The sequence below is a fragment of the Melospiza melodia genome, chromosome 5 (genome assembly GCF_035770615.1).
Source record: "Melospiza melodia melodia isolate bMelMel2 chromosome 5, bMelMel2.pri, whole genome shotgun sequence".
NCBI classification, from domain to species: domain Eukaryota; kingdom Metazoa; phylum Chordata; class Aves; order Passeriformes; family Passerellidae; genus Melospiza; species Melospiza melodia.
In genome coordinates, this window is record NC_086198.1 from 37,855,822 (window position 1) to 37,878,807 (window position 22,986).

A 22,986-nucleotide genomic window follows, 5' to 3' on the forward strand; every position below is an offset into this window, starting at 1 on the left:
ATAATTTTTATCATAATAAAAGTAAAAAATTAATTCCAGTGACACTGAAAATGCAGTAAAGCTCTTTTCACCAGTGAAATGTACTGTTGTTATCCTCTTTGAAAGAAACTTAATGCTCTTATAGCCAAATAGCTCAGCATGAATCTTCTCAGTATGATACTTTATCAGTGTGTACAATTGTCAAAAAATTGTGAAAACTCCCCCCTGACAAGAAGTAATTGTGTTTGATAGTAAAGATGGGCTATAATAATCCAGTTTTGAACATGTATGCAAAAGCTACAGCTGCTATTGCAGATTTCAATTGAAAGGTTTATGTCAGAGTCCTGTCAGGAAAAAAAGCCCTTGAAAGGACCAAAATACTGGGAGAGATTGTGATTTATATGTGGAATTACCATACATGGTGTATTTGTTGAAAAGACTCTCCAGAGTAGACATGTTGGGCTCACAGGATGGAAACAGAGTTTGTGTAAGCTTTGCTGTGCTCTCGCTGTGGCATTTGGGATGCGGCTTTTATTCTTTTACTCGCCTCTTGAGGCACAGCAGCACTGGTGTGGATGAAAGCAGCCTGCTAACATATAAAACAAGTAATTGATCTGCCTTTCTTCAGTAGGAATGCATTCCATAGTTTGCCTTTTTTGGAAAGGCATATGGGAACTTTTCTAAGTGCTCCCACCAACTCATTACCAAGAATGGAGCAAACTAAATATCAGCATTCCGTGACAAAAGTCTCCTCCATCCTCTCCCATGGGAACAATTTGATTTTCATGATATCAGGAGAAAAAATGTGCCCTTCCCGTCACAATATGGAAGTTGTGCTCAATTGTCAGTCAGTGTCCCTGGGCTTAATCCAGTGGGCATCTACTTTTGCAAATGGTGCTTGCAGGTTTGTCTCTAGGGAAGGGATGGTTAACAGAAGTCATGGTCTTGTGCCTCAAGTGGCAAAGAGATAGGCAGCTCTGAAATAAACGTTCTAGGGATGTCAGCAGTGCCAAAGTCTTTCCTAAACTCTGTCCTTAAAGAGGCAGGAATAATTCCAGCAGCTGTGTGCAGACTGGGTGTTTGAGATCAACACACACTGGTCTGAGTTGCTGCTGACTGGGTGGGAGAAGTCTCTTCTGATGAGAAGAAATAAAATAGAGAGAATTGTTTCATCACTCAGGTAAAGTACAGCCCTGCTTAGCATTGTGCAGATAACATGCATGGATGTCTTAAAGTTTCTTTGTGAACTGAGAATCTTTCCACAGTAAGTGACAGCCCTGAAAAGCTTGATCATTGATTATTATGACATTTAAGTAAAGCTTACTTCATTCCTTGAAAAGAGTCACAGGATCATAGAGCAGTTTGGGTTGGGAGGGTCCCTGAATGTCATCCAGTCCTTTCCCCACACCACAGCATCCAACCTGGCCTTGGATGGGGCAGCCACAGCTCTGCTGGGCACCCTGTGCCAGGGCCCCACCACCCTCACAGGGAACAACCTCTTCCTAATACATAATCTAAACTATTTTCTTCCAGAAGGATTTGTCTTTTTTCTGAAGGTACATTTGTAAGGAATGATATCCTGGAGCTGCCTGAAGAAAATTGCTTTCCTCTGTTGCAGTGGTGGTTCATGAGTGATCCTTTATTCTGATGTTTCTCCCTATATCTTTAATTCAGTGATGTTTTAGATTGGGATGGTTTCACTTAAATCTGCAGACCATTGAGTTAGACTAACTTAAACAATTGCCAAAGCTATTCATTTTGTATATATTATATATACACTTTGATTTCACTTAACATGAATTATTGAAGCATTAGGTAAGTGAAATTAGATTAAACTTAATACAATTGCATTGATTTTTTAACATAATTAATGTCTGAAGACCTGAATTTGTCTTTCTGTAAGTTTTTCACACTGCTAAAGGGCAAGAAACAATTCTCAAACAAAATGTAGATGTCAAGCTCTTACAAAGTACAACTTGCATGTATTAACTCTTTCCCTGCAGTTAATTATCACACTGAGTAGATCTTGTGGTCATGTCCTGCTTTAAGACTACTCTGGGTTCATCATTTTACACAGCTCATACTTTGCCCAGTGATGTTATTTATTCTGATACTTCATAGTCTCTGTTCTTTGACTGCTTTTGTGGGTAGCAAAAAATCCAAACACTCCACCCCCAGTTCTGGAAAATCCACACTAATCAGTAAAGATCTTCTGTTGTGTATCAAGTTCCTTTTCTTTGATACAGGATTTTCTGGCAGAAGGAAGGCAGCCTTACAGGGCTGCTTGGGCTGTGTGCTCTGGAAAACTGTTCCATGATTACATTTTTACCAATTGGATGGAATAAATATTTACTGCTGCAATGCAAGTTTTACATGTGTACATTAGGCGTTGAGTAAATAAAACAGTTGGAGTGTGTAACATGTGAATACTGATGGCTCTTCTCCCTTCAAAGTGGCTTTGTCAGTTCCACCCGGTGGTTCCAAAACATTCCCTCAAGTGCTCAGGTGTGGATTCTGGTCTTCACAAAGTGTGAGCAGCTCCCCTGAATGGCTCTACAGCAGAATTCCTAAAGATCCAGTCAAACAAACAGAACACAAGCAACTTTTGTTTGAGCAGATGAGTTTAAGATGAGTACAAGAGCAATTTATGCTTTCTCTTGTAGTTGTGGGTAATGATCTGTAATACAGTGTTCTTAGCAAAGAACATAGTAATCCTGTTTATAATTCTTGTTATATTAGAGTAGCCTGAGTGCTCTGCTTTTCATTACTAATTTTCATGTCCTGGGGCTCTGGCATGGACTTACTGAGTTCTTTTTAAGTGCTGTTTAACTTTGAGCTTTTCTGTCTTTGAATTACTGTTGTGTTGAAGATTTGACAGACTAAAACTTAACTGTGCTGTGCATCAAGAAGCACAGAGTTTAGGGAGAGAGCTGTTTCTTGAACAAGAAAACTTTAAGCATTTTTATATGTAGAATAAAATGTAGCCTTTTCTTGGTTTTGCATTCAGAGGGAGTAGGAATGAATTTCCCTTTAATGTAAAAGAAGAGTGAGCAACTGATTACCTGGTGTATTAAAGAGGAATACTGCTTGGATTTTGGAGGTAATCAGTGTGTCCTTACTGATGGTGAAGAAGGATGTTCTGTCTCTTGTTGGCCTTGATTTTGATCCCTGCTGATTTTGAGCAATCGACCTTGTACCTGGGAAAAATCCCAGTTGCAATTTGCAGGTATTTAAAACCAAGGTAGAGCATAGAAATAGTGGTAACTGCCAGTCTTCTTCTGAACTTGAGCATTCTGTGGCCTTGAATAGATTATCAGGGAGTGGAAAGACCTCAGAGACTCAGGCTGTGCTTTTCCATGGTGTGCATGTCATTAGCACTGTGTCACTTGGAGCTGAGCAAGTCTTCTCCCTGGAAAATTGAAATGCACACTGAACCTTACAGTGCTGCAGTGCTTTATTTCTGCACTTTCTGCACATCTTTCTTGCCAAGTCCAGGCTTAAAATGTAACTATGCTAAACAAGTAGCAAACATCTACTTAAATATAACAAATGGACATTTGTGACAGCTGGAATGGCATGTTAATTATTTTTTAATAACTTTGTTTTGCTCTGTATTGTGATGGAGTAGCAACTGAATTTCTCATGTCTTGTCTGTTCCACCTCCAGGAGATGTTCTTGTTGCTGTAAATGATGTCGATGTGAATTCTGAAAACATAGAGAGGGTTTTGTCTTGCATTCCAGGTCCTATGCAGGTACAGTATACAGCACTATTGAACATTTATTCCAAAATCCTCTCCAGAAGTTAGTACTGCTTCTAGCCCTTTTTTTCCTGAGGAAACAAAATTTAGGTGGCCTTTTTCTTAAAACCTCCTCCATTGTCTTTTAACTGCATTGCTTGACTTCAGTCAGAGTAGAAATTTCAGAGTTTAATTCTGATAAAAATCAGAATCAGAAAAATTCTATGAAAATAGGTGCTGATGTCTAGCTGAAAAATCAACAGGTCAGCAGAAGAGTAGAGGGGGGGTTTTTGCCAATTACTGTGTTTAAAATGGTAATAATTGCTCTGAAAATACTTTAAATAGAATAATTATATCTTCATCAATATAAACAAGACTCACAAACCACAACAGTAAAAACAAGCCTGAGTTAACATGGAGTGTTGTTAAAAACATTTAAGAGCATTTAAATTGTAAAATTGATACTGGTTTAATACTTAAATACAAAAATTAATTCTTGGGGTTCTAAGAGATGTTAGATTGAATACTTTCAAGATCTTTCAAAACTCCACAGTGATGAAACTGATAGAAGTTAGTAATAAAAACTGGTACCAAGAAAAGTTCAAAAAAAATCTGATAAATGATATTTTTCTTCCCAAAACTTACTGCATATATCTTCCAGCTGAATCATTTTGGAGCTCTAATGAAGAATTAAAGAAGTAATGAAGAATTAGCTGTTTCAGAGCTAAGCCAGGAGAATGTTACTTACCTAGGATGTTACTAGCATAAAATGGAATATTTTGAGTTATTCTGCTTAAATACACTTCCTGATGGACAGGAAGACAAAATAAAAGTTGAAACTTTTATGTGTATGAGGTGTGAGCAGGAGCAGGTTAAAAATTAAAGTGTCTCTTGGTAGTTTTTCTTCAGGTGGAATATACAAGGTAATGATAATAATAGACGTATTTTATAGTCCAGAGATTTTTCAAAGTGGAAATTTGTTTTCTTGAACACAAAGGTCTATTTGCAAGTTTCTGTGGAAATATGTCTTCAGTTGCAGTGAGATTGAGTGCTGGGGATGTCAGTTCAGGAAGCTTTCCAAGATATCTGACAGCCTGAAGTTTCTCCAGAGCTACTGGAGCCGTGGTCAGGTACTGGCAGAGCTCCATGGGAGAAAAGCCTTTGACCAAATAGAGAGTTGCTGTAACTGTTATTAAATGCAGAATGATGAAAAAGGCAGAGATGATGCAGTGTGTGTAATTGCACCCTCTCCAGATGAGGGTGTGGGTATTATTTGTTGCTCAAATGCAGCCCTTGACAGAGCAGTTCTGGTGCAGCAGTGTGCGTGTTTGCTCTGTCAGTAAATCTGTCAGACAGGCAGAGATGACTTGAATTGTGGAACAGTTTGTCGTGGTGGCTTTCCAAATCCTTTCATTAAAGTGCAATTATTCCTTTTCCACTGTGCAGCTTGAGTCAAGCCAGACAAGTGGTGGCTAGAATAGACCAGTGGAGATGTAAATACAGACTTCTGGGTTTTTTGCAATGCACTACACTGCAATCGTGCTGCTGAAGGAACAGAGGGTTGTTGTAGCTGACATTTTGTAATACAAGCCAAATTGTTACTGTGTTTTCATTCATCTTACCTTGCAGAATATCAAAAAATATGCACTTTAAAGCCTTTTTACTTATGTTGTTTCTGTAAGTGAAGTCCCTATTTCTCTGGATTCATGTTAAAAATTGCTGGAATTTTAAAAACTTGACTGCCTAGATTCAATTGCACTATGTGACATAAAATATCTCATTGAATTTCCAGAATTTTGTTTTTCTTACCTCAGTTTAGACAACTAGATCTAGGCTTGTAAGGGCTGGTTTAGTGCATTTAGTGAGTAATAGAAGTCCAAGTGCTACATCAGTCTTTTCAAAATAGTTGCCGTTTCCTAGCACCACAAGACAGAGAATACAGAAAAGGAAGGGCAAGATATGCTGAAGGAATATACTCTTCTTTGCTATGATACTCAGAAGTTGCAGAACCATTTTACTCAAAACTTGCTCAAACTACCCAGCCTGAGGCAGACCTCTAGAATGAGAAATTTCAGCCTGAAACTTTGAGTTGCAGTTGTGCAGACCATAATCACATGGCAAACAGATACTGGCAACAGGAAGCAGCAGGCAGTGCCCCCAGCGCTGTCTGTAATGAAATCCATCTTCCAAGCACGCAGCTTTCTTGCAGATGAAATCATGCCTTTCTGGGGCAGGCCAGTGGCACAACAGCTCCATTTTCTGTTTCTACACTGAGAAATGTATAATGGTATTAGGAAGCAGATTAAATACAGAGTGACCTTCCAATCATTACTTTCCAGCTTCCAGCAAGGACTTGTAATATCAGTTAAGGGTTTCTATGTTCTCCTTTGTTTCTTAAAATTCCTTTGACCTCCACAGCATTCTGGGCCAGTGATTTATGTGACTGATTTGATTATGTTAATTATCACTGGCTTTCAAATTGCCATCTAACCAAGTGCATGTCAGACCCCCATGTTCCTGTGTTCTGAGAATAAGTTAATTGTTCATGTCTTACCCTGCCATGGCTCTGGAGAGCTCTGTCATGTTCCACTTTGTCACCTTCCCTAAGCAGAAAATGAGGATCCATGTCCCTCTCAGTGTGCTGTTCCTGCCACCTTCTTGCCATTTGATTAAAGTCTGCTTGAGAAATGCTTTAAGTATTGAGAACATGAGCATGAAATATAGAGTGGAATATTAATGCTTTTCTCATTCTTCATGTCATTTTCTGTGTTCTGTTATGCATTGAACTGATTTTCTTCAGGAGAAATGGAATCAAAGCTGTGGAAGATTTCACAATCACTACTTAAAAAAGGGGACTTGAGTAGTCATGTTTAATCAGATCCTATGCACTGCTCAGGATGAAGATTGATTTCTTCTCCACAAAAAAAAATATATATATATATATTTAGGATATGTTGAAATGCAGTCTCTTGGTCCATTTCTATTCAGTGATGTGGGAGGCAGCATGGATGACTCCAGACTGAGAGAGAGTTACAGCTCTGTTCAGTCCAGTTTGTTTTGAGCTCTTCCCTGGAGGATTCTATGGTTGTGTCTCTTAAGACAAGACAGACTAAGTTTGTTTTTATTTTAACTGAGAGACTAAAAGATAGACTGCAGCAAGAATGACATCTGTGTGTCATTAATGTAGAGACTGTAGCCTGAGTGTCATGACTAAACGTCCAGAGACAAGATGCAGTAGAAGTTGAGAGAAATAACTATTGAGCCTTAAGGAGATCTGTAAGAAGTTGGACAGAGTATGAGGAAATATTCTGAAATATATGCAGATGGCGTGACAGAGAAACAGAACCAAGTCTCAGAATGCTGGAGAAGAAAACACACTCTTCTGAAACTGTCAGCTATCAAGTTACTGGCTCTTAGAAAGCAGCTGCTTCTCAGCAGAGCTAGATTCCTTGTCAGGAATCAAAACTGGACTGGTGAGGAGAGGGTGAGGGGTGAGGTACTGCCAGAAAAGAAAGAGGTGGTGCAGGACAGGAGAGCAGTACCAGGAAAGAGGAGGAGAGAAAAGACTGATAGCAGCCCAAATAGGAGAGGGGAAAATCAATGGAAAGTGTTGGGAGAGGGAGTGAAGTGGAAGATGGCAAGCAGTGACAAATGTAGCTGTAAGAGCTGATGATGGCACTTCTCCCTGAGCCAGTTTGACAGGCAGTGGGTGTTTTAAAGCACATTATTTCTTGCTGGCACTCCTCTCCTGAAGTTTGTGTACACACATGCACAACGGCAAAAATGATCTGTCTTTAAATGTATAAATTATCTGCTTGGGCTTCTCAAAATTTATTGCAATTGAGAAAAGAAAAATGGATTTTGTTGCATCAGTCCTCAGGCTAAATTGCCACTGATTTTAACAAGCAGGATTTGGTGTGATGTGTTATGTTCAGAACTTCCCATGTTGCAGTATTTCAAGGCAGATAAACAGTCTTGAGTAAAAACATGTGATAAAGGAAACTAAGAGCATGCCAACTTAGTCCAAATATATCTTTAGTCAGCTTGATAAAAAAATAAGGTCTCATCCCAGAACATAAATGAATTTCTTCTCCTTGGAACTAGCATTTTTATGCTCACTCAAGAGATAAGTGTTTCTCACATCACCTCCTTTCATACTTAGGATAATGTGTTCATACAAAATAAAAAATCACTTTCATCACTGCTGAGACAACTAACAAACATAATATTTTTAAGTTGGGGCTTAAAGTAGGTCTATATGGCAAATTTTGAAACATGTTTCCACATGAAGTTTGGATATGTTGTTAGTGTGTCAGGAAATACTCATTTATTCTAAAACTCCTGGATTTAAACTTATTTGGGAAATAAGGGACAGTAAACTTTTTTTTTGCAAAATCAGCTTGATCATGTAAGCTTTAAAGGTTTTGTTTAGGAGAGGATGATGTGTTTGTGTTCTCATCTTTTTTCTTAAGACACAGCACAGTAAGGGATGTAAGTAATTTTTAGGCTACTTGGTAGTTGTTAAATACAGCAACAAAACTCTTATTTTCTGATTTTATAGTTAAAAAAATGAAAGTTAACATATTGAAAATGAAAGAATTGCTACCATTACAATTTACCAGACTTTTGCAGTCCAGTGTAAATTTAAATGGATTTCCCTGTGCAAATGTGTCAGTGCACTCAAAATGGCAAAGAAATGCTCAAGAAAGACCCTTCAGGGTATGTACTTAGGAAACTGCTGACATTTTGAAAGAAGTCAAATACTGTGTGTGTTTCAAAGGCACAGTAATGGGTTTTTGTGCTTAGACAAAGCCAGGGCAGTAAGTCTATTCTTCCATTCTCAAAACCATAAGAATTAAGTATGAAAACACAGCAAACCACATGCTTACTCACATGGTTCATAGACCATGTAATAGCTGGCTTTGTCCTTTGTAATAGCTGCTTATGTAACGCTGAATGTATCATTGGTTTTCTTGAAACAGCAGGAATTTTGTTTGCTTACATCTTCCTCAGTAAAGCTGAGGTGGAGGAAAACCTAACCTCTTAAAGGGCTCCAACTCCATCTGTTTCATCTGCTACTGCAAGGTAATTGGAAGTACAGCCTCATTCTCACAGTAGTTAATTACCTTAATAGGTTAAACTGACATTTGAGACCTCGGTGTTTGAGGCTGAAGGGACTTGTGAGCAAAGGAACAAACAGACACAGTCAAGCATGAACAACCTGGCTCGGCTGCTGTGGGGAGAGGACACTGTGGAGCCTCAGCAGGATGTGCCTCACATTGTCATGTTCCTCAAACTGAAACTGGACACTGAGACGTCCAAGGATGAGGTATGTGCCTGACTCTGGGACACCCAAGGATGAGGTATGTGCCTGACTCGGTCACCCTCAGCTCACTGACCACAGCAGCTCCTAGGAGATTTGATGTAAAAGAATAAATAAAAAATCATCCTAATGGTTTGGAGTTGGCAATAATCCATAAAATAGCCATTTTGGTAGAAATAAGGTGTGAAATTTCAGCATCACTGCTGACAAACTCCTGGCTGGCCTTGAAGTCAGGTGAGGAGCAGCCAGGTGGTGACTCCACAGCCAAGGTGCATTCCCCAGTGCCAGGCTGGCTCTGGGATGCTGACCTGGAGGCTTTCAACACCAGGATCTGCCTGGTGGTCAAAGAAATATCCCCCTGCAGGAGCTGTTGGCAGTCCTCATCCATAATCTGTCTGGCCTCTCCTGTTTTGAAATGCTAATGTGCCTTTTCTTAGAGGGCTCTGGCATGTCTGCTGGTAGCAGTCAGCTGCTGATTATTGCTTGGGCAGCTTTTAGAGCCACTGAGGTACTTCTTATTTATCCTGTAAAGCTTCCTTTCACTCTTTCCTTATTGTGTTCCTCGGGAAAATGTTGCCAGCGTGCATGTAAGTTTGTGTAGTTGTTCAGGGTGTAGCCATAGCTACAAATAATTCCTCTCCACACAGGGACACAGAGCTGGGCTTGGCCTCTTGCCCAGTCTGGGAATGACAAGGGGACAAAATGGACTTCTTAGGAGCAGACATTTGGGAAAAAACTCTGCTAATTTTGTGTGAATTCTCAAATCTAGCATTGTGTCTCGGTGATCTTGTATTATTTGTGCTGAGGAGCCATCAAACAAAGCACAGGTTTTTCCAGTGCCCAGGGACTAAGATGGCAGGACAGTGATGGAGTGGGGAGCAGAAAGACATCATTTTGCTTTCTCTCCCTTGGAATTTATCCTTAGATTGAGATACCTTTACTTTTTTTTAATAGTATTTTTCAACTGATACAAATCTATATTCTCTTGGTGGTGGGTAATAAAGTGTTACAGTTATAAAAATAGGATTTTATTTTCTAGAGACAGGGCTGAGAAGGAGAACCCTAGAAAATGACATGGTACCATAATATGTACTAGTCCAATACCAGTGTTTTCTTGACCACATAAACTTTATGAAATATTTAAAAAAATAATTTCAGGGTGTCTGGCTCCTCTCTTCCACATATAAAAGCCTGGTTGCAATTCTGCACTTGACAGTAAACTGAGTGCTGGTTTCTTGCCCCATTGTTCCTTTACATTCTCCCAAGGAGTGGATTAATCCTGAACACTGAGCAGAGGTAAAAGAGGGATTGTAATGCCCCTGTTGTCCCTTCACAACATGAAATAATTGTTTCCTGAGAAGTCTTGGTGGCAATTATGCAGCCCCAAATATGCTGAGATGCTTTGCTGATATAATGAAGCTCTTTATAACATGTCCTTGCAAAAGAATGCCTCCTTCTTTAAGGCATTTGTCTTTAATTTCATTTTCTGTACTTCAGGCAGCATCTATCCTGTAGATGTACTGTCCCAGATTTAGTTTAAACTGTGCTTTAAATGAAGTTATGGTACACCAAAGCCATCCTGCCCAATAGAAATAGAATGATCCTTTAAGAAGCTGCTTTGCCCATATCCAGGGGAGGCAGAGTATGCAGATCACATCTGTGTCAACTGTGGCAACTGCAACTTGTAAATAAGTGTCCCACTTGGGAGCTTTTGGCACCTAAAATAGAATTAATGAGCTTTAAGACTTGTAAGCTCTGTCTGCTCAGCTCTACAGGGAAGTGGTGTTGGGAATCATTTGGGATGTGTGTCCCTATGGTAACAGTTCCTCAGTGAGTAAGGTCAATTCTGCCTTTTTATATTTTAGTTTAAGGTGGGTATTGCAATTACACATTATTTGTAGCAGTGTGCAACACTCAAATCTTTGTACATGACCTGATTTTGGCAATAGCATGTCTTAAAAGGAATAATGTTCATTTTCCTTCTGCTGTTACTTGAAGATTGTGTCCAGGTTTGGGGCTGGGTTGAGGGAGGATTTACACTTCAAAAAATGAGCTGCTTGTTTTTATTAATCCCATTGTCATTGGCCTGTGACCTTTGGGCTTGCTTTGGAGAGAGCTGATGTGGTGGCATGTGCTGGCCCTTGCTAAATCACTGTATCCGTACATGATAACATTCTGCCTGTTTGTTACACTTGGCTTTTCTTTCCCTGGGGACATGTTCAGGTCATTCTCAAACAAATTTTGTCTAAAAACCCCAGTTCATAGTGGGTGGGGGGGAGAAAAAGTCTCTCTCTAGCCCTTTGCATGCTGCAATTAGAAAACAGCAGGGTTTCTCCAGCTGAGGGACTGATTGCAGAAAAAAGATCCTTGTCACTAATGAGTATTTCTAAATAGAGTTAATTAAATTGGATATAAATGGAGAGTTTGTCAGGTCCTTCTATAATGAAATTCTGCATTCTTTTAGTCTTGATGAAGGAAAAATTTTTAATGGGTGTTGGCACTGGCTGAATGTGATTAGTGACATAAACAGGGAAATTAATCATGCCTGTGTTTCATTTGTTTGTGGAGAAAGATAATTTACTATAATCTTTGCAGTGGAGACGATGCAAAAAAAAATAATGGCCCATCATGATTTGGCAGGAAGCAATAAATGAGGGGCAATCATGTTTGCTTATTGCTATACTGTTATAGTTGCTGAAATAATAAAGTTCTTGAAAGGGCTTGAATAAAAGAATGATTTTTGTTTTAATGGTTAGAAAGAGAAAAATATCTCACAAATATTTATGTCTATAAAGCTTTAGTTTCAAATTACTTGTGTAAGTGTATCTGGTCAGATGTTTCATGAGAAATCTTAGTGGTGTATTTTAAAATTTCAGCACCCTCACTCAGAATAAAGATTTTTTTCCCCTCTCTTGGCATCAGATCTGTTAACAGTGTACTTAAAGCTTTAAGTTGCGGAGGCCACGCTGCTTGTTATTTTACGTTTCTCCATGTAATAATTAATCTAAATAAGTAATGCTTTTCTATAAAATACAGGTTTTCAAACTGTAGGAACATCGATATACCTTTTAGAACTTTCCAGTATGCCCATGCAGCACAACGCTGGTTCCAATGTCTTATAAAAGGATATGATGAAGGATTTAATGTTTAAAAAAAACCCAACTGTTACCACCAAAAAAATCATTATCTTGTGTTCTGTGGGGATTTTTTGGAGGGATTTTGTTTTGGCTTACTTAACTAACAGCTAACTTTCTTCACAGCAAGAAATTATTTATCAGTACCCCATATCAGAAGCATCCCAAAAACTGAAAAGTGTGAGAGGGATATTTCTCACACTGTCTGACATACTGGAAAGTGTTACTGGTACCGAGATTATCAGGTAAAAGTGTTTGAAATGTAATTACTGTTTTTATTCTTTTATACATACATGTACAGCAAACAGGGGTCATGCATCAAGTTCTAGACAAACCTGAGCAACTCAAGCTGTTTAGGCAGTAACTCTTTAACTACAACAGTTGGAGTGCTCAGCCTGGATGTAAATGGATTTGGGGGAGTTTTGTTGTAGTGGGTAGCAGTGACTAGGATTTTTAGTTCAGTGAAATGATTCTCAACTCCTTTATAACTTCACAGTGTTAACAGAAACACTTGTGGTTTCATTTTTCTAGCTCCTCCCTGTTCTTGTGTGAAAAACTTGTTCAAGTTGTTTACTGGAAAGAATCTGACAAGTTGCTCGTCATTGGCCTTCCTGAAGAAAAGTGAGTTTCAAAGGAAAAGGTGTTGTTTTTCTTTAAATTTTGTGTCCTCAAATTTATTGTGTGTACTCTTCTAACAAAAAAAGGCAAGAAAAGGCTTAAAATGTTCTCTTTTTACTGTAACTAGTTTTTATGTCTGTGATTTCACTTTTTTGATTGACTTAATTCTCGCCTTTCATATATCCATTGTTATAATTTCTTTTTCGTTTCCTCTGAAGAGAATAAGATCCAGAAATATCTGTAAGTTAGAAAAGAGTAATATCCTAGGATTTGGTGAACTCAAGTTCTTTGCAGAGACTGCTGAATAACAATAGTAATATTACATATTTACACATTCTAGGAGGCTTATTCATCATAAAGATGTTTTAATTTTTACTTGTCAGTGTGCCACTTTATCAGCTGAGGAACATGATTCAGAGTGTTGTCAGGACCTTGACATTCATGTACAGTTCTTTGGACAGGTGAGTTCTGTCAGAAGTATTTTCTTTTCAGTCACTCATTTTTCATTGGTGCTCACTGAAAAAGACAAATATTAGGATTAATTTTAATGTTTCCAAGGAATATCTTGGCATGTTCCTTTACACTTGTATAAAAACGGGAATTCTGTTGGTCTTGCCTTTTGGTTTCAGCCTTAACATTAGTAAGATACTGTTTCAGCAGGCTTTGTCACTTGAGAAAGTTTTGCCCTTGGTCAGGTTAAATCATTCCCATAATCCAAGTCACTGAGGATGTCAGCAGCACTCTGCAAATGTTACCCTGTGTCTGTGACAGATACATGTGTATCAGTGTTACATTTTTAACATAGTAAAAACTCTGGACTTCTCCAGAGTCAGTGTCTGGAGTGCCAAGCTCCATTTGGCAGAGTGAGTGTCTTTCTCTGCATTTGGAAATCTCCCAGGAGACTTTCAGTGTGACTGTTACCTAAATAAAACTGCCCAGGTGGACTACTCATATTCTTGCATTTAATTCAGGCTTTATGTATGCCATAATGAATGAAAAAGAGCAAATCTCAGTTTCCAAAAGGATGAGGCTGATGTTTCACTCACCTTAAGCTGCTCTGTGGTAGTGCTCACAGGGGTCCCAGGACAAGGGAAGAGATGAGAATCTTGACTCCATGTTTCAGAAGGCTGATTTATTATTTTATGATATGTATTATATTAAAAATGATATAATAAAACTATACTAAAAGAATAAAAGGATTTCATCAGAAGACTAGCAAACAAAAGAATGGAATGATAATAAAATCTTGTGACCAGAGAGTCTGAGCCAGCTGGACCTGTGATTGGCCATTAATTAAAAACAAGCACATGAAACCAGTCACAGATGCACCTGTTGCATTCCACAGCAGCAGATAATCATTGTTTGCATTTTGTTCCTGAGGCCTCCCAGCTTCTCAGGAGAGAAATCCTAGCAAAAGGATTTTTCATAAAACATGTCAGTGACACTGCTCTATGGTAACACCCTACTGGTTTAATCTGTTCTTTGGAGGTACTGCCTGGATATCAGCCTAGTGGGATTTTTTCATGTTAAAAAAACTTTTTTTTCACGTTAAAAAAAAATCCAAATGTAGCACGATGCTGCAAAAAGGGTTGTGTATCACTGAGGGTTATATAAACAAGCTGCACATTTCTCAGAGTTATTCTAACTTGCAGTTCATGTTTGTCCAGTGCTTTTTGCCAGGTGGAAAATGTTTCTCGCCTGGATCACTTTTTCAGCCTGTTCTTCCAGCGTGCCCTCCATCCTGCGAGGTTCCAGGCTGGCAGCAGTGCCCAGCTGCAGGATCCCTGCAGTGCCCTGCTCCCGGGCAGCCTCCCCGCGCTGCGCTGGCTGACGCTGCCCCAGCAAGTCAAGGTCAGGTCCTTCTCACATCTCTCCAGCTTTTCCTGGCCATGACACGCCAAAACGTCAGTGCTCTTCCTCTCTGATTTACCTAAGTGCTTTGCCTATGCCAGATGGTCCATTTTCCTGTAAAATTCAAGTTTGCAGCTACACCGCCATTCCCACAGGATTGCTGTTGTGAGTGTAGTTCAGTGACTTTTCTAGGAAAAGTAGAGAAAGCACCCCCTGGTATGTAGCTCTGTTTGATTTTAACCACTGAAGTGTTTTGGTAGGCAGGAAATATTATTCTGGAAGCCCATTTATGTCACCATAGGACACAAAAGAATGTGATGTGGACACTGCTCTTTTCAAGGGAAAAGCAACTTTTTAATTTCTGACTCCAACAATTATATATTTTTACAAGTGCCAGTGGATTGGAGGGTGACAGTGCCACCCAATGACACTGGACAAACCAACAGTCCATCAAATTTCTCCTCCTCCATAAAAGAATGCCAAATAATAAGTTATTTACATCAAGTGTGTGAGAAAGTTTGTTACAACAATATAAAATCAGAAGGCTTAGAAAATCTTAAAAAATCAAGGTGACACATGTACTTGTCATAATTTAGGAGAGTTATAAATGGCTGTTACAGAATCAAAATAAATACCTACATGTGGTTTGTTGATGCTAGACAGGTACAGTTTTTCTGCACCATTTCACTGTGCCATGTTACCTCCATGTTAGAAACTGAGTTGTGCTTTAAGCAGTAGTAAGACAAAAGGTAGATCACAGTAACTAACTTTAATTTTAATTCAATTATAGCTTAATTATATAAATTATAATAATGTATTTTAATAATTAAATTATTGTATAATTTTATGTAATAATTATATAGATTATAATAATTTATTTATAACATTAATAACATTTTAGCTGCCAGTTGTAAACCTCACTTTCATTACTTTAGTATCTGTGACTCCAGTTTAAAATATCTTTGTCTGTGCCATTGTTCCTAAACAGATTTCTCTTTGCTAATGTGGCTTTCTCCCTTTTTTCCTTTAAAGGAGAATTATCTTCTCCTTTATCTTTAGTCACAGACTGATCATTATTTAGTTCTTTCCACCTTACACTGCAGGGTTTTTATTGCTTTTTTACAATTTGTTGATCAGGAGTCTTTTCATGCTTTTTTTCTTACTTCTCAAGTTTCTGTAGAGAGGCTCTGTTGTGCCTTGCTCTCCAGTTCAGCTTGCAGGCTGCTTTTTTCTTATAAAACAGTAAGTTTTAAAAGTACTTAGGAAACATCATCATTGATACTTATAATACAGGCATCACTTTCCAGAGTTCTTTGAGACCATTCCCATTTGCCAGAAAAGTTTTGTTGTTGCAGAAGATGTCATTTCCAGTCAGAGTTTTGGTGAGGAGCTACTCTATTCTGTAAGGAATATAAAACTAAAAATGTCAGTTCTTCGGGCAGAAAGCCATTTAAATTTTGACTGGGGAAAAGCTGAGAGGATGATTAGTTGTTGAGTGCCAACAACTAGGCTTGCTGACATTTCTCTGTTTGAAAACTGGCTGTATTTCAATTGGGGGCAGCCTGTTAACACAGCTCAAGAAGTTTGCAACTGTGATTTAGGTTCTTTTCATTAAGTAGCACACTTATGTCATGAGTTTCAGGGCCTTGGACCAAGAAAAGTACTCATAGTTAAACTTGATTTAACCAACAGCTCTTGCAGTTCCAGAAATAAGGAAGCTTAAAGTAGTTCCAATGGAACAAAAATCATGTGTGAGAGAGTTTTGGTGACTTGATAGAGACAAACAACTTAAATCCATTGGATAAAAGATTTTTCTGAAAGCTCAGTTGGATGCAGTGATGTGCCAGGTTTGTCTCTAGCCCTCAAGTTTTAAAGCACACTGAAAGTAAGAGTGACATCTCCTTTGTAGCCACACTAGGCTCAGCAGGCACGTAAACAGAGAAATGGGACAGTTCAAAGAGCAGGAAAATAGCCAGCAATTAGGAAGGATTTGTCTTAATTCTGGTGTCCCCAGATATTCTTGATATTTGATGTTACTAATAAAAAATAGGTGCAAGTTTTTATCCCATCGCTTTAAATCCCAATCTGAGATGAGCAAGACAGAGCAAGATGTGCTATTACTGGAAATTAATGTGTTGGCAATGTTTATTAAAAAAGCTTTTTATTTTTTTTTTACTATTTCAGATGGAAATTGACACAGCACTGAGTGAACTGGAAGCAGCTGATTTTGCAGAGCTGGTAAATATTTTGGTTTTGTTTGCTTTGTACAGTATCTCCTTGCCTTGGTGTCACATTCAGTGGTTTAAACAAAGACTATTTTCAAAATCCATCAACTTCTTTTAATGAAGTGGGAGTAAAAGCAGTTTATCCTGAATTTCTCTCCATGCTTAATATTATAACATATTATAATCCTATAGGATTGGTCACTGAAAATCCATGATTTTATATAATTTAAATCCATGGGATGTCTACAAAAATCACAGAGGTGATTCTTGTTACATTTCTTCTTTGTGTAAATAACTGTCTCCTTCCCAAGCAATTGTGAACCAACTTGGAAACATCTATAAATCAGAATTGTCTAGTTTACAGAAGGCAATTACAAATTCTGCTTAGTTTTAATACTGTTACAGAAGGTAATAATAATATAATTTATTTCAGTAACTCTTAGCTGTGCAGGGTGTAAATACATTGACACTTCAGCTTTACTTTGTAATGAAGTAGCTGTCTTGAGATCCAAATTACTCTAAAGTTACTCTAAAATTCTATTTGAAAGAATCCCTGCACTGAACAAGCTGGATGATCATTTACAGAAATCAGTGTTTGAGTCACAGTTTATTGCACAAAAATTGATTCCACCTACTTAAAATCCAGTACATCTATCTAAAAACAGTGCTGCTAATGGGAGAGCACTGGGCAATACAAGGTGAATGAATGGGAATATTTTGAGGAAAATGTCCAAGACTGGAAAAAAATGCTTAAACTTGTAAATTTTACTCTAGGAGGGCCCCTGGTGTCAGTAGTTATGCTGAAGTTACTTTGCTGTTAACTGTGAGAATGAACATATCCTAACAAAAATAGTTTATGAACACATAACAGTTAAATAGAAACTAGTTATTTTAAGCTGAAATTTTTAGAGAAAATTGTAATGACACAAAATTCAATAATGGAGGCTAAAAATTTGGTATTTCCCCGAAATGCTCAGTATTAACTGCTGTACTGGTAATAAGAGGTGGTCAAATATGAAATTATTGAAATATTGATTCCTGTTGGCTGGAATTAGTTCACTTGCATTTGGTAAATAATATTAAAATACAGAATTAAAAATTGCACATGCTTTTTCCTCCCCAACAGTCTGAAGATTATTATGACATGAGAAGATTATATGTGATCCTGGGCTCTTGTCTCTTTTACAAGGTAATATTAATGATTAAGACCTAAAGGTTAGGAAAATGCATCTAGAAATCTCATGTAATGTTTCAGAATCTCACAAATCTGAGGTGAACACATAACTGATTTAAGCATGTATTTTTAGTTACAGACCTAAAGCTTAAACACCATAACAGAAAAAAATCAGTGTCAGGAAATGCTATGTACTGTACAAACAGCAAAAACAAAAATACTTCTTTAAAATTGGAATTTCTTGGTGTCGTCCAAGGATTGGAAAGAGGGAGTAATAAGAAAGTAGTAAGAGTCTGTTCAACTGAGATTGTAGGATATTTTAATGGGAACTCTTGTGCAATCCTATGTTTTAATAGCAGGTGCTCTCTCTTGAATCTGTCTTTGGGTCCAAGACTTGAGAAATTGTATTGACAGCTTTTTTCACTTTGGCCTCATTCATAGCCTTATTTCTCTTTGGTAAATGGAGACAGTGTAATCAACAGTACAAAGAGGAACGTAACAGCCTTTGCTTTAAGAAAACCTGCATTTTAAGAATTTTATCAGGCAATTGTTTTTTGTGCCAGGAGTGTTATAAGAGAAGTGGAACTGCACAGTATCTACCATGAGAGCACTTCAGCTGTGAAGTCCTTAGTGCTGGAACCACTGTAATATGGATTTTCTTTGGAAACTTTATTAATTCCAAATTTTTTTTAATTGATAAAATTTAATAATTTTATTAGTGAGATTTATTAGAGAATTAAATGAGAACTCGAGCACCTTAACACTGTAGCTGTTTTGCAAGCTGGGAAAGACCAGCTCACCTTTGATAACTCGCATATGTGCTGATAGTTGATTTGCTTATATTTAGTGTTTTGATTATTTAGAAAAAGCTCAGTGTTGTACAAATGTACACCAAAAAGTCTGTGGACAGAAACTCTAAGATCTCAGTGCACATGGAGCAGGAGTATCTCTGTATGAAAAGCACTCTGAAGTGTTGTGTGGTGGTGTTGTACCCTCACTGAACACTCTTCTTTCCTGTGTTTAATGAAGGGTTACTTGATTGGCAATCACTTGCCAAAGGAAGACCTTGTTGACGTGGGTTTCTATTGCCAGCACTACTGTCTGTTATCCCTGGCAGCAGAGCAGAGGATTGGGCAGTTGGTGATCTGGCGGGAAGTGTTCCCACAGCATCACCTGCAGCCGGATGAGGAGTCACATTTCACAGGATACAGGGAGCCTGAAGCAAGATACTTCTTACTGATAGTGGGCTTGGTGAGTTGATGCTGCAGCATGCCCATTCTCTGAGCCTCTCCTTTGCTCTTGCGAGTTGTGTATTCACAGATCAACACTTCCCATACATTTCATTGAGTGTCGCCACAATTCTCTTCACAGACAAAAGCAATCCCAAGAATATTTCTGGGTTTCACATTCTCTGAACCTCAGAGAAAGAAAAACCAATTCTTATCTCATTTGCTGTGCCTGTGTTCGTTCACAAGTGGAATGCATTGGTTGTTCACCTGAATGCAAGATTGTTTACCTGAAGAGAATTGGTAATTGGATTGTGGTGTGAGTGTTTTAATTCACTGACCAGTTTAATCCAGGTTTGTGTGTTTCAGGACTGTCAGCTGACAGTCACGAGATGTTGGAGTTGAGTGCTTGGTGGGTTCAGTTGATGTAATGTAATATAGAATAATGTAGTATAATAAACTAATTAATTAGCCTTCTGATAAGATGGAGCCCTCCTCATCATTTCTCCCTGCCACAAGGGTCATCTTGTTCCGATAGTTGGGTAATTTTTTCAAAATACTCAAATTGTAGCTGTTTCATGGGATAGAATTTCCTAGGGAGCATTTTATAAGAAATTCTCATTATTTTTATGCCTTTTAACTTCAGTTGAAAATGTTTCTACCTTCATAATGTTAGCTTTTCAGACAGCTCACATGAGAAATGTCTGGGTTTGGTTTTCTAATGTGGCCTTTGTTTCAAGCAGACAGCTATTGTAGTTGCATTGCCTGCAGACCAACGAAGGAATGATGACTCTGACTCCATGTTCTCAGAAGGCTAATTTATTATTTTATGGTAATGTGTTATATTAAAGACTACTCTACTATACTAAACTAAAGAATACAGAAAGGATACTTACAGAATGCTAAAAAGATAATAATGAAAACTCGTGACTCTTTCCAGAGTGTGGCACTGATTGGCCAATGAGTCAAAATAACTTGGAGCAGAATCCAATGAAACAATCACCTGTGGGTAAACAATCTCCAAACACATTCTACATGAGCAAAACAGAGGAGAAGCAAATGAGATAAGAATTGTTTTCCATTTTCCCTGAGGCTTCTCAGCTTCTCAGGACTAAAATCCTGGGCAAAGGGATTTTTCAGAAAATGTGAATGCCACGAACAGCTGATGAGTTTGTGAGCAGTCTGTTCTGTTTGCATTTACAGAGACACTTTGTCCTGTGTGTCCTGCTGGAGGCAGGGGGCTGTGCATCCAGAGCTATTGGGAACCCAGGACCAGACTGTATCTATGTAGACCAGGTCAAAGCAACCATTCTCCAGCTGGAAGGAATCGACGCCAGCATCGAGGAAAGGCTGGATTCTCCCTCCGTGCCACCTTTAGCCTGTGCTGACTGGTTCCTTCCTGCAGCACGGGACAGGCTGGAGAGCTTGAGCACCTCCCCAATGCTGAGCAAGCTGCAGAGCTCCTGCAAAGCTGGGAGCACTGCAGGGAGCAGGAGGAGCCTCTTTGGGGACACTGGGCACACCCCACGGGACAGCGGGGCGGCCGAGCAGGGCAGCGAGGGGCCCGCGGAGGAGGAGAGCACAAATCCACATCCTCTGATGGAGCAGGTCAGAATTGAACAGCTGCTGGGGGCTTGGGGAGAGGGCAGCCCCTTCAAACCCAAGGTGACTTTTACAAAAGGCACGTTATAAAAGAGAAAGAGTAAGTCCCTTGAATTCCCTATAAAATAATTCTGTTGCCTTGGGAAGTGCTGAGTCAGCCTCAGAGCTGTCACACTTTTTTATTTTATCATTGCTTGTAAATATTTGGGGATTTCACATGTGAAGTGGGCACAGCTACATTGAAAAAAGCAGATGTAATTGGAGACTATCTCCAAAATAACCTATCACAACTAATTTCTGTACAGTTGTATGACCCCAAAATAACCTATCACAACTAACTGCTGTACAGTTGTACAACTGTGTCTAAGATTAGTCTAAAATAGGCTATAAAATATACTTATATAAATTGATATAACTGGGCCTTATTCAAAACACTGTCCTCTTCTTTCTGTTGGTTTGGCTGGATTCTGTTCTTTCTTTCACTGTGTGTTCTCTGTTATTTCATCTATCTTCTTGTTCTTCAGGCCACTAGGAAAAAACACACCCTGCCAAACCCATTTCATTCAGGAAACCTGAAAAAGAACTCTTCAGAGAAAGATACAGAACTTCCTAATGCTATGAGGTAAGAAACTATTTTTTATTGAGTATTTCATTTTTTTAGGCCATGCTTAGATTGTTTTTTAAATATACACAGATCGCAGAAGTCCCCTCGTGATTTTATCCCAACCAAAGCTTTTCTATGCAGAGATTATCAGAAGTGAATCTGTTAAACTGAGAGCTTATTAAACATAAAAATTAGAAATAATACAATAAAAGACAGCTGTTTCTGAATAATATGTCAGTATTGTGCACACCTGTCCCACATCTGTGTGACCTTGGAATTTCAAGCAGGAGTTTCTGGACCACGCATGTGGTTAACTTCTTGCTTCTATGTTATCTCTAGGTAGGTGTACAATGAAAGCTTTTATTTCACTTTCCTGTTTTGGAGACAATTTTTGAGAACACAAATTTATGTTGCAATGCCTAACTAGCAGCACAGTTTTTAATTTGTTGGTTTTTTAAATTGAGTATTATAGTCAAAATCAGCAGGATTTCCTTGGTGTGAAGACAGAAACCTTTGAATGTCTGTATCTATTTTGTACCCTATTGTGATTAGAAAACCAATTCTGCCTTAAGAAACAAAAGCTGCAAATTATTTTCATTATTTTCATTATTTTAATTAAATGACTTCTCCAATATTTTTAAGGTTGACATCTGGTCCTGAGAACACCCTCTTCCACTATCTGTTTTTGGAGACAATGCAAGGAATCTTTATTACTCCAACTCACAAAGAAGTAGCCCAGCTCGGTGGCTCCATCCACCCTCAGTTAATTGAGAATTTCTACCAGTGCTGCCTTTCAATCCGTTCCATTTTCCAGCAGTCCATGAAGAAAGAGGTATGGAAATTTGGATTTCTCTTTGTCCAATCACATTCTCAATTCAGTATTTCTAGGTTCTTTTCACTTCATTATTTCAGTGGTTCACGAGCAGCTGTATTTGCATGTCTGCAGACTCTAAACCAAAGTGGAACAGTGTCAGTTGTATTTTTTAGATCCTAAAGTGACAATTAAAGTGAGTTACGTGAGAAAAGGGGAAAAACAGTACAGACTGCATGAAGGCAGGTTTACAAAGAGCAGCATGGTTTTTCTTAATGTTTCTTTGATGTTACTGAAGAAGTAATTTCTGAGTCCCAACACAGCTTGACACTGGCCAATGAGCCAAAATAACCCACACCAGAAACCAATGAAACAATCACCTGTGGGTAAGCAATCGCCAAACTCATCCCACATGAGCACAGGAGAAGCAAATGAGATAATTGTTATTTTCCTTTTTCTCTGAGGCCTTCTCTTTTCCATTTCTGGCTAGACCCATGTGCCTTGTAAATCTAGGAATTTTTAAGTGTTAAAAATGATGTTAATTTGGTGGCTTGGTCACATGGCACTGGGATTTGGCTGAGTAGGACTTTGGCAATGAGCCATGTGTTTTGGGCATTTCTGTTGGGAGATGTAGAAACCCAAAAGCAAGCAGAGACAATGAATGAGTTTATCTCTAGCATCAAATTGCCTTTGGCTATAGCT

The 22,986-nt window shown here is 38.5% G+C and overlaps 1 protein-coding gene across 3 annotated transcripts in view; it reads left to right on the top strand.

The window, feature by feature from the left end:
- Positions 1-22,986, top strand: part of INTU (inturned planar cell polarity protein) — a 34,916-nt gene that overhangs the window by 8,944 nt on the left and 2,986 nt on the right. For 2 of the 3 annotated variants that reach the window (XR_010027823.1, XM_063157088.1), the window contains exons 3-14: positions 3,646-3,731; positions 8,851-9,045; positions 12,300-12,418; positions 12,705-12,794; positions 13,175-13,252; positions 14,459-14,642; positions 16,827-16,880; positions 17,994-18,056; positions 19,071-19,292; positions 20,471-20,875; positions 21,394-21,491; positions 22,116-22,305. Coding sequence is in view for 2 of the 3 variants with exons in the window: in XM_063157088.1 (XP_063013158.1) it covers positions 3,646-3,731; positions 8,851-9,045; positions 12,300-12,418; positions 12,705-12,794; positions 13,175-13,252; positions 14,459-14,642; positions 16,827-16,880; positions 17,994-18,056; positions 19,071-19,292; positions 20,471-20,875; positions 21,394-21,491; positions 22,116-22,305 (1,784 nt within the window). In the remaining variant the exon portion in view is untranslated. The remainder of the gene's footprint in view (positions 1-3,645; positions 3,732-8,850; positions 9,046-12,299; positions 12,419-12,704; positions 12,795-13,174; positions 13,253-14,458; positions 14,643-16,826; positions 16,881-17,993; positions 18,057-19,070; positions 19,293-20,470; positions 20,876-21,393; positions 21,492-22,115; positions 22,306-22,986) is intronic. The other variant, XM_063157090.1, reaches the window with a different exon arrangement.